At 42.1% G+C, this 15,469-nt stretch overlaps 1 protein-coding gene across 1 annotated transcript; it reads left to right on the top strand.

The window, feature by feature from the left end:
* Window positions 1-767: 767 nt before the first annotated feature.
* Window positions 768-4,493, top strand: RASL11B (RAS like family 11 member B). Its single transcript, XM_077477495.1, has 4 exons — window positions 768-1,102; window positions 1,967-2,023; window positions 2,171-2,247; window positions 3,198-4,493. The coding sequence occupies exons 1-4, from the start codon at window positions 784-786 to the stop codon at window positions 3,663-3,665; spliced, it is 921 nt and encodes a 306-aa protein (XP_077333621.1). The 5' UTR covers window positions 768-783; the 3' UTR covers window positions 3,666-4,493.
* The last annotated feature ends 10,976 nt before the right edge of the window (window positions 4,494-15,469 follow it).

Here is a 15,469-nt window from a genome sequence, read left to right as displayed (position 1 = left end):
CTCCTCTCCATAGTACAGATCTAACTCATGGTGTCACCCTCCTCCCCATAGTACAGATCTAACTCATGGTGTCACCCTCCTCTCCATAGTACAGATCTCACGCATGGTGTCACCCTCCTCCCCATAGTACAGATCTCACTCATGGTGTCACCCTCTTCTCCATAGTACAGATCACACTCATGGTGTCACCCTCCTCCCCATAGTACAGATCACATTCACGTTGTCACCCTCCTCCCCATAGTACAGATCACACTCACGGTGTCACCCTCCTCCCCATAGTACAGATCTCACTCATGGTGTCACCCTCCTCCCCATAGTACAGATCTCACTCATGGTGTCACCCTCCTCCCCATAGTACAGATCTCACTCATGGTGTCACCCTCCTCCCCATAGTACAGATCTCACTCATGGTGTCACCCTCCTCCCCATAGTACAGATCACACTCACGGTGTCACCCTCCTCCCCATAGTACAGATCTCACTCAGGGATCTGCATGTTGTGTGTAGATAATTCGTCACAGTGACTGAAGAGCAATGCCCGATGAAAGGCTGCGGGTTGTGCTGACGGCAGTCCTGCTATGTTGTGATGAGGATTATCATTGTAGAGCCATGTCCCCCCCACTGACTGTGCATGACAATATTACACAACACACACACACCCGGGAGAGGGGGCGGGACAGGCGAGCTGCGCGGGCCGGTAATTGGCTGTCAGCATAGGAGGGGAGGGGCCCTACTGCTGTCTGTTCTATAACAAAACAGCCGGGCTGTGCAGAGTATAGATCAGATGAGCCAGGAGCTGAGAGGAGGATTAGAGGAGAGGAGAGGAGGACCAGAGGGGACACAGCACTGCTGGGATCATAGGCACACTATCAGTATACACAGACACCCCATCTACAAACAGCACAAGTCTCCACAGACTGCACCCTTCTCCATTCTCTGCACCATTCCACTACTAGAGACTGGCAGGATGCGTCTGATCCAGAACATGTGCACTATCAGCGAGTGCCCACCGGCTGCCAGCACCGACTCTGCGGGTACCAGCAATGGCAGCAGCCGAGTCATCAAGATCGCTGTGATTGGGGGCAGTGGAGTGGGCAAGACAGGTGAGTCACTGTGCAGCTTCCAAATCATTTCTCTTTATCTCTCTTCTCTCCAGTATTTATATATAGAGAGAGAAAAACAGATCAGAAATCTCATAAATGAGCAAATAATCTTACTGCTATTTAGATAACTGATAAGACTAAATTGCACTTATATAGTTAGATCCTTTTTAAAATTATTATATTTTGTAAATTATTATATTAAAAACTATAATATTTTAATATATTATGATAATATACATTTACTATATATATACAAAAATGATATATATATATATATATATATATATATATACACATATAATATTATTACATAGATTTTTTGAAATTCTACATCACCCTTCTGCTTATTGATTGTTCTGACACTCCATTGAAGGATGCCAGCCCATACCATCGTAACCTAGGAAACCGTTTCCTGAATGAAAATAACCTTTTGCAGCAGAATTTATCAATGACGTATCATTCTGCTCAGCCTGTTATTATAATACTGAGCGGCATTTCGTTTTTTTTTTTTTTTTTTTTTATGAATTTGCATTCAGAATGCATTCTTCAGCAGTACTAAATATAAGATCACTCAGTTATACCCAGCATGAAGGTGATGGTAATTTGTCCTATAATTGCCTAGATAATCACATAGGTTATACTTATTTCAGTATAATTGTTTGACGCTAATGGTCGTTTCTGTACGAGTGCCCCACTAATTGTGCCAGTGGCTGTGCGGGGGTATTGTAATGTAAAACAATTGCTGTATGGAGAGACACCACCTGCAGCTCGCCCACTTGTAGAAGAAATCTGTTGATGGGGTAGTGGGGGGGAAAAGCAGCATTTTACAATCAGCTTACCATTCTCTTGTTTCTTTCCTTGCAGCTCTGGTGGTCCGATTTCTCACCAAGCGGTTTATTGGCGACTACGAAAGAAATGCAGGTAAGGACTGTGGGTTTATGGATTGACTTGCTGCTGTTGGCATAGTGATCAGAACATAGAGTGCATGCTAACATATGTCTGACAGCTCTGTATTTCCCTCCTGTCCATTCCACCCTTCCCTAATGAACTGTGCCTTTGTTTTCTTAGGAAACCTGTACAGCCGTCAAGTGCAGATCGATGGAATGAATCTCGCCATCCAGGTGCAGGACACACCAGGTGTTCAGGTAAATCCACTTTCTGATCTCCAATGTCCCTACTAATCCCTCAGCTGTTTATGGGGCAGAAACTTGTAATTAGTTCCATCAGTCACTCAGGGGTTGGTTTACTAAAACTGGAGAGTGCAAAATCTGGTGTAGCTTGGCATGGTAGCCAATCAGCTTCTAACCTCAGCATGTTCAATTAAGCTTTGGCAAAAAAAAACTGGAAGCTGATTGGTTTCTATGTAGAGTTGCACCAGATTTTGCACTCTCCAGTTTTCGTAAATGGAATCTACAGTGTCAACCTTTTGGTGTCATATGGTTGGCTTGGTTGCTATTCTGTTATTTTAGCAGAACAAATAAAAGAGAGCTTTATTAGCTTTAGGGCTACAGCGGATTGCTGAGCTAGCTGTGTGCTACGTATCCTAAGAAAACAGTTCAGGAGATGCAAGCCTCTGCGTGAGAGTACTATAGGTGACTCGGTGAACTCTTGAACTGAATCCAACTGCTGTAAATGGTCTGGAACTGGGGACACGTATAGGCTCATTTCTTTGCCATTCTGTCTAGTCCTCCTAGGATGGCTGTGTGCGCTCACAGAAATTTGTCTAGTTACAGCAGTTGAGAATGGGCAGCTGTCCAGATGTAACTGCTTCCAGCTTATATCTTCTTACTTTCCAGACTCACTGTCTAGCCAGCTCATTTCCCTTCCTGCCCCACTACAAAGTCTTTTTCTCTCTTTGCTGTACATTCCTCCTGAGAATAGAAAACTCGGCTGTATCTGATTCCAGATTCTGCAGCTGCATCAACATACATTGGGTTAGGAGGGTGAAGGAGTAGACAGATTGATATTGCATACATCTTCTACAGCACTTAAGTACTTTTGGAAATAGTGTCTCTGTGGCACATTAGAAAAGCAGTTTCCTCTCAATTGTTTTACCATGTCACCTTATTTTATTTATTTTTTTTCCCTTCCCCAGATACACGAGCAAAGCCTGGAGTGCAACGAGCAGCTTAACAGGTCTATCAGATGGGCAGATGCTGTTGTCATTGTCTTTTCAATCACAGACTGTAAAAGCTATGAACTTATTAACCACCTTCACCAGTACGTGCGCCAGCTCCATCCCGACAACCGAGTTCCTATTGTTATTGTGGCCAACAAAGCGGACTTGTTGCACCTCAAGCAGGTGGAACCACAACACGGACTACAGCTGGCCAACATGCTGGGCTGCACGTTTTATGAAGTCAGCGTCAGCGAGAACTATATTGACGTGTACAACGCCTTTCAGGTCCTCTGTAAAGAGATCAGCAAGCACCAGGTTACCAGCACGTCGGAGAAGAGGAAAAACTCTCTCATCCCACGGCCAAAGTCTCCAAACATGCAGGACTTGAAAAGACGCTTTAAACAAGTCCTGTCTGCCAAAGTGAGGACTGCTACATCTGTCTGAAGAATGTCTGTGGCAGCTGTTGTTTTTTTTGTTCTTCCAGAGAATAAAAGAGAGCTCTGAAGGTGCTAACATGGATTAACTTTGACATTGCTGGCTGGGAAGCAGCACAGACATAAGGACAGAGGGGTGGTAAGGTGGCATGGAGGAGCCAAGCTGAACAATGGATTACATGGCATATGGAAGTCAGTGAAAACATTTCAGGAAGATGACTGGTGGATACCTGAAATGCGGGATGAAATGCAATGAACATTTTGTGGACTCAAACGGGATTCACACTAAATACTATTGTAGTGGGAAATTGGAGTAGGAAAACATCCCCCTTTTAATTTTACCACAGTATACCTTTATTCTTATACCCAACAAAGTGCTGTTTTCAGTGGATGAATGCCACAATGTCCATGTCTATAAGAAGATATTCTGTCTGGCAGTGGTAATATGACAGTGGACAGATGTGGCTTTGACTCATAATATACCTCCTATAAGTAGGGTGTATTTATGTGACACCACATGCAAAGTCTTCAGAGCAGTCCGTCTGTAAGGCATTGTGTAAATTTGCTTTGTATCTGCACTTTCCTTCCCTGTGGTAAAATTAATGTTCTGGGGGCTTACATCTTCAGACATTAGGGGGCGCTATGTTTCTTTTTGATTTTAATAAAAGAGATACATGGCTGATGAACCATCTGTGTCTCTTAGTTAGCCAATGAATATCAAGGTTGAGGCTGACAGATTTATGAATTGCACTTTAAAAGCCATTTGTGCTTTTTGCTTTGTAAATTGTAACTTATTTATTTTTGTGTACAATAAATGCCCACAGGGCTAACTTTTTAACCAACGTTTCCTTTAATTTTTTTTTTTTTTTATTGTTAACGTTGAATGATTATTAATTAAAAGGGGTGAAACTGGAATTCATATTTACATATGATGCCAGCAACTTATTGCATATATAGAAAAAATACATTATATATTGAACAAATCAAGACACCGTGAATATAATGCCCCTCTTAACAACATGGCGAGCTAAAAATAACGTGACTACCGCAGGATCTTCAGATAACATCCTGGAATTCCAAATATTACTCAGCATATCTGAGCAAAGATTACAACCATCTGTCTAAAAGCTACCAGGGGTTCTAAACCAGAACATCCAACACCTGTCTGTTGAAGTAACACTTATAAAACGTGATTTATAATTAGTTGTTATGGTTTAGAGCAATTTCCAATTTCATTCCCTTTGCAAATAATGTACCTTTAGGCACAGAAATAGCCGCGCCAAAAGTATATTTTGTGAATTACTGTTGATAGCTATGACCTTCATACATGTTCTGCTAAGATTACTGGGTTTCCTTGGGAATGCAACATTGGATAGGCTCTATTAGCAACATCAGGAACCCAAGACATGATAAGCACAAAGCCAAACTGAAACTCCTGCAGAGATTTTTATTTTAATGAACATGTTATATTTTGTCGTAAGTGGTGAGGAACAAGTTGGTTGAGGACTCTAGGCAATGCTCAAGTCAAGGGTCCCTTGTTTTTTAAATATATTTAGCCCTGGGCCTCAGACCACCCCTAGTTTAATACACTATAAAGCCACCTATATACTTTAGAGGTGGTCTATGTTCCATCAGAGTAAACCACAGAATATTTTATAGGGTTGTACTCTTAAAGTCAGTAACACATTTATGTTAATGGAGGTGGGAAGAGGTTGAGGTGTGAGCTGGGTCAGGGAGTTGAGCCTTTAACACATTTGACCATAATTTGTGCAATCCAGTTATTTATCTATCCTATCCAATCTCTTGTTTACAAAAAAAAATTGCACAAAGATCACACATGAAACAGACCACAAGAAACCAGATTTTCTGTCCTGCCTGGTTGATAAGTCAGGACAGTGGTCCCAGATCTTGTACCTTTAAAAACTGGTCAGGAATGAAGCTTCCAAAAATTGTAATCTGACATGTTCAGCTTCTGGAACCATATAAATATTTGAGCTTGAGGTATCCAATCTTGTTTGAAGGCACCTTTGGTGAATTAAGGTAATTAAGGTTAACTTAGGTACAGTTTCACATTAAATAACCCCTCACATCACCGGAGTTTATTTTTCTCTTATCAATGATGATGAACTTACTGTGTCCTTGTCGGGGAGATTTAATTTTTATTTTTGTTCCTGTGACAACAGTAATAATGTAGTTGCCACTGAAACAGAAAGGGCTCTTTCACATGGGAAACAGTAAAAATAAGTGGTTGAGCCATGGCTTTACTGTCCACCTAAATTTTACCATTACAGCTATAGGCATACACCCATTAACGGGAGTGTGCCCCAACTGTGAGCCAAATGCTTGGCTCTTAGTTGTGGTGTGGTATTTTAATACAAAATTCCCCTTGGGATAAAAAAAACAAAACAAAAAAAAAAAAGAAAGATATTTCTGGAGGTGGCAGGATCACCTCCTGAACACCTGGGGGCCACTGCTATGCCGCGGTCCACACTGGGCCAGAGGTTGGTAGGCACTGCTGGCCATGTGAAAGAGCCCTTAAAACACAGTAACAGTAATTCAAATCCTCTATTTCAATGATAAAGGCTATTGTTGTGGTCTGGGTCCCATTAGGAACACAGCCCCCCCCCCCCCCCCCCCCCAAAAAAAACTAAAAACTGATGGCGGTACGATCCTACCTAACTCTATCCAAAACAAAAGAAGTTGGCCTTTAACAGAACAGGTGATCATATCTTAAACCAAGCTTCATTTGCAGAAGAAAAGTGCACAGTCCATACTTTGTTAATTAATTAGTCAATATTTGGTGAGGCCTGCTTTCTATGTGCTTATTTGTACATGAGTAGGGAGAGCTATAAAGCAGCCTCTTTGTGGTGGGTGTGGAATGCAGACATATAATTTACCCATTATACACTATGATTAATGGGAACATTAACTATCCAGTAATCAATACTGTGCAGAATGCACTTTAATGCTTTCATGGTAACATCTGTGAAGCAGGTGATCTCCTCCTCCATGTGGCTGTAGAAGGCCCGACACATCTTCAGGGTTCATGCATGCAATCGAGTTTAGCTTTTCTTTCTCTTTGATCAACTCACACTAAAATGATCAAAATGTTGCTTTAAAAAGTTACACTTATGCACATCACATTGTCTGGCAGGTTTATAACACAAAGCACCAGGTATGGTAGAGACAGCTACACTTACAGATAATAGAGGCAGCAGAGCTGGATCTACAGACGCATTATCTAGAATACAGATTTCCTTTTTCCTACAGCACCAAACTACATCTACCAGCTAATTTTGAGCTACAGTATTTGTGACAATTTTACATTACTATTTAAATACCATTAAAACATTTAGTTTACTAAACACTGTATTATAATAAACACAAGTACATTTTTTCTTTTAGAAAATATTTTTTTCCTTTTTTTCATTTTTTTATCCTTTTACCGACTTTCTGTCTCCATGCACTAAATCTAGCTTAAGCTGCACATCATGGCTCTTGACCACCTTCTTGAGAGTGACAACAGTGGAGTATTATTGCAGAATGGGCGTAAACATGGCCGCATGTGACAGAGTGACAAAACAGAAGAGAAATTGGGAGACAGGAAGTGCTTGAACAGAGACCGTTATGGCAGGATCTCCAAGTATTATTTTAATGAAAGCTGCAGATTTAAAAACGTTAAAAATTATTTTTGAAAATTTATTACAAGACTGCTCATCTGCCTCACTGCTGTAACCCCCTGCACATATGCCCCCACCACTGTACCACCCTGCACATCTGCCTCACTTCTGTAACCCCTGCTTATCTGTCCCACCAATGTAACCCCCTGCTCATCTGCCCCACCACTGTTCCACCCTGCTCTTCTGTCCCACCATTGTAACCCCCTTTCTCATCTGCTCCACCCGCGTACCCCCATGCTCTTTTGTCTCACCACTGAACCACCTTCTCATCTGTCCCAACACTGAACTTATCTGCTCATCTTTCCCACCACTTTAACCCCCTTCTCATCTGGCCCAAAAATGAACCCCCCTGCTCATCTGTCCCACCACTGAACCCCCTTTTCATCTGCCCCAACACTGAACCCCCTGCTCATTTGCCCCATAACTGTACCCTCTGCTTTTCTGTCCCACCGCTGAACCCCCCTTCTGATCCCTCCCATTACTATACCTCCTACACATCTGCCCCACCATTGTACCCCCTTGCTCTTCTTTCCCACTACTGCAATCCTGCTGCTCATCTGCCCCATCAATGTACCCCTTATTTCATCTGCCCCACCATTGTACCTCCCTGCACTGCACATCCACCTATGTATCCCCATGCTCTCCTGACTACTGAATCACATTCTCATCTGTCCTAACACTGAACCCATCTGCTCATCTTCCCCACCAATGTAACCTGCTTTCTTATCTACCCCACCAATGTACCTCCTGCACATCTGTCTCATCACTGTACCCCCTGTTCTTCTGCCCCACCTTTGTTCCCCCTGCTACTGTCCCAGCAATACACTTCCTTTCACATCTGCCTTTTCTGTCCCACCACTGAACTCCCTCATCTGCCCCAACACTGAACCCCCGGGCTCATCTGTCCCACCACCATAACGCCCTTCTCATTTGGCCCAACACTGAACCCCCCTGCTCATCTGCCCCATCACTGTACCTCCCTTCTCATCTCTTCCACCACGGTACCTCGCTGCACATCTGCCCCACTGCTGTACCTCCTGCTTTTCTGTCCCACCCACTACTGTACTTCCTGCACATCTGCCCCACCACTGTAACCCTGCTGCTCATCTGCCCCATCAATGTACCCCTTTTTTCATCTGCTCCATTATTGTACCTCCCTGAACATCCACTGACGTATCCCAATGCTCTGCTGTCTCACTACTAAATCACCTTCTCATCTGTCCTAACACTGAACCCATCTGCTCATCTTCCCCACCAGTGTAACCTGCTTTCTGATCTGCCCCACCAATGTACCTGCTGCACAACTGTGATGAAAGGAAGCAGAGATGAGAGACACATTTACCTGTCCTGGCACACTCATCCTACTGATCCACCTCTTGCATCCAGCCCATGTGCTTGTATGTGATGTATATGATGTATTTGATGTCACATACAAGCATCTGGAATGGATGCGCAATGATGAGCTCAGGTCAGGGGCATTTTCTGAAAGCAGTGGGCCTGTGTGCAGGATCATAAGTTGGGCCCCTGCAGTTGAGAAAAAGTGTGACACTTAGTGCCGCAGCAAAAGTTGGGTGTGGTTTTCATTGCACTGAATACTGGCTCTGGCTTAACCACTTCCCGCCCGTGCTATAGCCGAAAGATGGCTACAGCACAGACGTTACCTGCTGGGAAAGCGCCCCTGGACGTCGTCCTATTTACTTCCGCAATGCGTGCGCCTGAGAGCGCACATTGGCGAAGTTCTGTGCTGGCCGTGTCCCTCGGACACAGCCAGTCACAGATCGCTGTAAACGGCCAATCACATTGGCCTTTTACAGCGTGATCGGCATGTCCAATGAGAGATGATCTCATATGTAAACATATGAGATCATCTCTCAGCGCCGCTCTCCCTCCTCACACAGACAATGTGTGAGGAGGGAGAGATGAACGGCTGCAGCGGCCGTAAATTAAAAAAAAAAAAAAGTAAAATAAAGTGCCACCTGTTAGTGCCACCTGTCCTCAGTGCCATCTGTCCCCAGTGTCACCTGTTGTCAGTGCCATTTGTCCCCAGTGCCATCTGTCATCAGTGCCACGTATAAGTGCCATCTGTCATCAGTGCCACGTGTCATCAGTGCCACATAGTGCCATCTGTCATCAGTGCCACGTATCAGTGCCATTTGTCATCAGTGCCACCTATTATCAGTGTCATGTGTCATGAATGCCACATATCAGTGTCATCTGTCATCAGTGTCACGTGTCACCAGTGCCACCTATTAGTGCCACGCATAAGTGCCATCTGTCATCAATGCCACATATTAGTGCCATCTGTTATCAGTGCCCTGTATTAGTGGCATCTGTCATCAGTGCCACATGAGTGTCACGTGTCATCAGTGCCATCTGTCATTGTCCTGGTGCTCCAGGGCCTTCAAAAGTGTAATAGGTAGTCAACAATTTAGATGTGTAATTTATGCTCCTAGAACACGTGACATGCTCCCTGCATGTTGGGCCTCTCTAAGTGGCCAGGCTGTAAAAAAAAGTCCCACACATGTGGTATCGTAATACTCAGAAGGAGTAGCAGAATTTATTTTGGGGTGTCATTTGTGGTATACACATGCCATGTGAGAGAAATAACCTATTACAATGACAATATTGTGGAAAAAAATAAAAAAAATAAAAAATCTTAATTTTTCAAAGAATTGTATTAAAAAATGACAACATCAAAAACCTCACCATGCCTCTTACTAAATACCTTGGAATGTCTACTTTCAAAAAAGGGGTAATTTGGGGGGTATTTGTACTTTCCTGGCTTGTTCGGGTCACAATAAGCGAGATAGTCCACCAGTACATCAGATGTGATCAATTTTGTGCGATTCGCACCACAGCTTGTAGACTCTCTAACTTTCACAAAGACCAAATAATATCCACTAATTTGGGTTATTTTTTCCAAAGATATGTAGCAGTATAAATTGTGGCCAAAATTTATGAAGAAAAATTAATAATTTGCATAATTTTATCACAGAAACAAAGAAAAATTAGTTTTTTTGCAAAATTTTCGGTCTTTTTTCATTTATAGCGCAAAAAATAAAAAACCCCAGAGGTGATCAAATACCACCAAATGAAAGCTCCATTTGTGGGAAAAAAAGGACAAAAAATTAATTTGGGTACAGTGTTGCTTGACTGAGTAATTGTCATTCAAAGTATGAGAGCACCGAAAGCTGAAAATTGGTCTGGGCAGGAGGGGGGTTTAAGTGCCCAGTAGGCAAGTGGTTAAAGGGACACAGAGTGTAGGGGTTCAGTAGTAAGTGATGCAAAGGTTCAGGAAAAATTTCAACAAAGTTTCCAGGAGCTCAACAATAATTCCACAAACTATCACCTGATTGTGGTTTTCTCAATCATAGTGAAATCCCTTCTTTCTGAGATTGGTAGTGGCAACCATCTTCCTCCAGATTGTGGATGGGACTAGAAGGACTGTGATTGGCTTTAGCAGTGGCCAATGACAGTCCTCCTCCTTCTGGAAACAGGGACCACGCCCTAGCAGAACTGCACCCAATCTCTTGCTTATCACAAAAGCTGACGATCGCAGCTACAGCAAAGCTAGAGAACCAAACAATGTTTCCCATCTTTTAAAATGTTTGGGGGCACAGTGTCCCCCCCCCCCTCAGTGTAGGTGCGCCGTGGGGAATTCTGAAATTGGAATACATTAGTGTCTCACTGACACTTCCCTGTGCTGCTGGGGAGGGAGTCGAGTGCGGGCAAAAGAGGCTTTGAGTGCTGCTTGTAGCACCAGTGCCGGGGGTTGCCTACCCCTGGTCTAGATAGAGCTGGCTTCAGATCAGGCAGACCTGCATTGATACACAGAAGTCAAGATGATAAGAAAGTGATAACTTTCCCTCAGCGTGACTGTATTTCAGCATAACATTTACGGGAAATGAAAAACAGAAAAGATAAAAGAAAGTGCAAATTCATGCAAAGCTCATTCATGAAACATACCTTTTCGTGTTTGGATCTCCTGACTGCTATCCAATACAGCTAGACTTATAGGGGACCTGCACACTTAAGATACATTTCTCTTATTTGTTTCCTCCCATCTCCCTGTATGTCCCACAAACATGCTGTATTTATTGCTAGCGGAGCAAGCGCCTTCCCCTAGGCAAGGATGATGTAGCCCTTGGTGCCTTGGATACACATCACACGCCCTGAAATGCTACAGGACCAGATTCCTTGCAGACCGCCATATTGCAAATGTGCAACAGCAAGGGCCAGTTGAGTCTTGAATCAAAGATGGTTGTGCGGAAAAACAGAAACCCTGTGAGAAATTGCCATTTTATTTAAGTACTTATTTCCTAAAAGTCTGCAGCTACAATGTTTGTAGCTGCTGACATTTTGTTTTATAAAGGCCAGGTGAAGTTCCTCTTTAATTCCTCCCACTAAAATCCTTTGGGCTGATCATTTTCCAAAATGGATATCTATTGGGCATGCAATCTTTCCAAAGTGTCAAGTACATGACATCAAGGGTTTTATATACTATATGTCTACATCATACTAATCTTGGTGTTCAAGTGTAACAAAGAGGACTTAACCGATTCAGCCCCGGAATATTTTACCCCCTTCCTGACCAGAGCACTTTTTGCGATTCGGCACTGCGCCACTTTAACGGACAATTGTGTGGTCGTGCTACGTTGCGCCCAAACAAAATTGACGTCCTTTTTTTCCCCCACAAATAGAGCTTTCTTTTGGTGGTATTTGATCACCTCTGCGGTTTTCATTTTCTGCGATATAAATAAAAAAAAAAAAGAGTGACAACTTTGAAAAAAACACAATATTTTTTACTTATAAAAATCCCCCAAAAATATATAAAAAAACAATTTTTTTTCCCTCCGTTTAGGCTGATATGTATTCTTATACATATTTTTACTAAAAAAAATCGCAATAGGCGTATATTGATTGGTTTGTGCAAAAGTTATAGCATCTACAAAATAGGGGATATTTTTATGGCATTTTTATTTTACATTTTTTTTTATTAGTAATAGCGGTGATCTGCGATTTTTTATTGGGGCTGCAACATTATGGCGGATACTTTTGACACTATTTTGGGACCATTGTCATTTATACAGCAATCAGTTCTATAAAAATGCACTGATTACTGTGTAAATAACACTGGCATTGAAGGGGTTAACCACTAGGGGGCGATGAAGGGGTTAAGTGTGTCCTAGGGGGTGATTCTAACAGTGGGGGGGTGGGCTACTACTCACATGACAGCGATCACCGCTCCCGATGACAGGGAGCAGTGTTTTCTGTCATGACACAAGCCAGAATGGGGAAATGCCTTGTTTACATAGACACTTCCCCGTTCTGAGGCTCCATGACATGATCGTTGGGAGACCGGCGGACATCGAGTTCACTGGTCCCACGGGCCCAGTCACACTGTACGTGGCGGGTGCGCGCACCTGCTATCCCCGGCTCTTGAAGTGGACGTACAGGTATGCCCAATTGCCCACCGCTGCCACTGTGCCCACGTATATAGGCGTGCAAGTGGTTAAAGTGATTGTAAACATTCACCTTGTAAAACAACCCAGTTTAAAAAAGAAATAAAAGGCAAAACATGTTTGTGTAGATATACAAAAGAATATAAATACCTTTTTTCCCCCCTTTTTGTTTTTATAAGTGATCACATCTCCTTTACTCTCAGCTGCATAAGAGCTGGGGGAAGGAGAAACAGCAGTACACTTAGCTTTCCAGTGAAAGGCTGTACAGTGGGGACGTGTCAGGACAAGTCTGAACATTGGAGGAGAGTACACCGAGTTCCTAGCATAGCTAGAGAACTGACCATGTGCTCTCCTGTTTAGCGTGGTCAGTTTTTAATAGGAAAGCAAGGGGACTAGCAGGTATGTGCATGACGAAAACATTTTTTGTTTTGTTTCGTTTTTATTAATACATCTAGTTATTTTGTTTAGCTTTTTATTTTGTTTAGTTCAATTCATTTGATTCATTCAATTCGTAATTTTCGAATTTACCGTTTTTTTCCATTCAAAACGTTCAAATCGATAAATTTTCAATTCAGTTGAAACGCAAATGTTATATTGTTTTCGATATGAATGCAGCAAAGTGAACAAACAAAAGAAAAATCTTCATCAAATGATTACAATGACTCATTAAATCACCTTTGGCTTAACAAAAACAGCATTATTTCGAAATGGTACTCTAATAACACACAGTCTTTGATTTCAGCAATGTGCGTAGTTAGAATTAGACTGAAGTTCAATGTAAAATTTGATCCGAAATTGAGACAAATTTCATTACGTTATTTGGAGCATTCGGTAAAATGTGTTATTGTAATTCGGGTATTTGGATATATCCGAATCTCTGAATAATGAAAAATGTGTTCGAATATTAATTTGGAACGAAACAAACTGAACATGTCTACTAGCAGGAACACAAGGGAACTTTTTTGGCTCTCTATAGTATTGTTACTTTATGAATTGGGATTGAGTATATTGCCATAACAGGCTTTGCATTTAGTAGAGGACTGCATCAATTCAGCACCAGTATTTAAAGGCCTAACATGTGGGGAATATTTAGGGTAAAATTTAATAATAGAATAAGGTTGGGAGGTTAAGGTTAGCGCAGTTTAAGAAAGTTATTTATGGTTAAATGTTGTTTTAGACTTTCAGATAAAAGTTATTTTCACATCAACACACAAGCAACAACCTCCCAGATTCAAAAATTAATGTAGCAACTGTACACCTAAACTGCCAAAATGACTAACGGGCATAGTTCCTTTATTTCCCTAAGATTTACAATTGTTTTTTTTGTATTGTCTGGCTTGAGAAAGAGCAAGGGTTGCCCTACATACTGTATTCACCACTAATCATGTTGTACTGTTTTACGACACATGGGTTTATTAACTAAAGGAGTAGAGGCTGTTCAGTTAGCAGCAATCCAATTCTCGCAAAAAAACACTATTTTTATTCAGTTTCCTCACACAATTGGGCTCGGTTCACACTTGAGTGGGCTGTGTTCTACAGGTAGGGTAGACCATTCATTTTAATGGGTTGCCCTACCCACAGAAACACAGCAAAAGTCGTCCCAGGTCCTGTTTTCAAAATTCTGTTGCATGTTGTTTTGTCGATGCATGACCCACATGTCTGTTAACCGCTTCTCATCCAACCATAGTACATAAACAACCAGACAGAAGCAGCACCGATGCGGGTGGACATACCTGCACATCCTCCCACATTGCCCACTCATGCACACTCTCTAGAGCACGCAGTGGTGGAATCGGTGACCGATTGGTGCACTGGGCTTCAGTGATTGGTCCTATACCATGTGATAGCTGTGACCAATCAAATACACAAGATTTCATGAATAAAACCTTTACGCAGTCTTTTACCAATTGTAAAAAAAAATGTATGTGTGTTTATATATATATATATATATATATATATATATATATACACTGTATGTACATCCCTCACATTTTTGTAAAATTTTATTAGAACTTTTCATGTGACAACATTGAGGAAATTACACTTTGCTACAATGTAAAGTAGTGAGTGTAAAGCTTGTATAACAGTGTAAATTTGCTGTCCCCTCAAAATAACTCAACACACAGCCATTAAACCCTTGTGTTTTTTCACCTTAATGCATCCTATGCATTAAGGTGAAAAAACATTTGGCAGTGACCAGCTTCTCAGTTTTACTTACCTGAGCCCTGGAACTTCATGCTCTGTCCCCCTAACAAAAGTGAGTACACCCCTAAGTGAAAATGTCCAAATTATTATTATTATTCAGGATTTATATAGCGCCAGCAATTTACGCAGCGCTTTACAATGTAAAAGGGAGACAATACAGTTACAATACAATTAAATACAAGAGGATTAAGAGGACCCTGCTCAGAAGCCATTTTCCCTCCCCGATGTCATGTGACTCATTAGTGTTACAAGGTCTCAGGTGTGAAAGGGGAGCAGGTGTGTTAAATTTGGTGTTATTGCTCTCACTCTCTCATGCTGGTCACTGTAAGTTCAACATGGCACCTCATTGCAAAGAACTCTCTGAGGATCTGAAAAAAAGAATTGTTGCTCTACATAAAGACGGCCTAGGCTATAAGATTGCCAAGACCCTGAAACTGAGCTGCAGCAAGGTGGCCAAGACCATACAG

This window comes from Lithobates pipiens, unplaced genomic scaffold, assembly GCF_037356315.1.
Source record: "Lithobates pipiens isolate NorthernLeopardFrog02 unplaced genomic scaffold, aLitPip1_a1.2 Scaffold_13, whole genome shotgun sequence".
In the NCBI taxonomy this organism is placed as follows: Eukaryota; Metazoa; Chordata; class Amphibia; order Anura; family Ranidae; genus Lithobates; species Lithobates pipiens.
Note: the sequence above shows the minus strand (reverse complement) of the source record. Positions and strands in the feature narration are given on the sequence as shown.

Excerpts from the sequence above, each read along its gene's own strand:
- RASL11B (XM_077477495.1), top strand. The coding sequence starts at position 784 with ATGAGCCAGGAGCTGAGAGGAGGATTAGAGGAGAGGAGAGGAGGACCA. Across the intron at positions 1,103-1,966 it reads CAGTGGAGTGGGCAAGACAG|CTCTGGTGGTCCGATTTCTC; the intron begins GTGAGTCACTGT and ends CTTTCCTTGCAG. Across the intron at positions 2,024-2,170 it reads CGACTACGAAAGAAATGCAG|GAAACCTGTACAGCCGTCAA; the intron begins GTAAGGACTGTG and ends TTGTTTTCTTAG.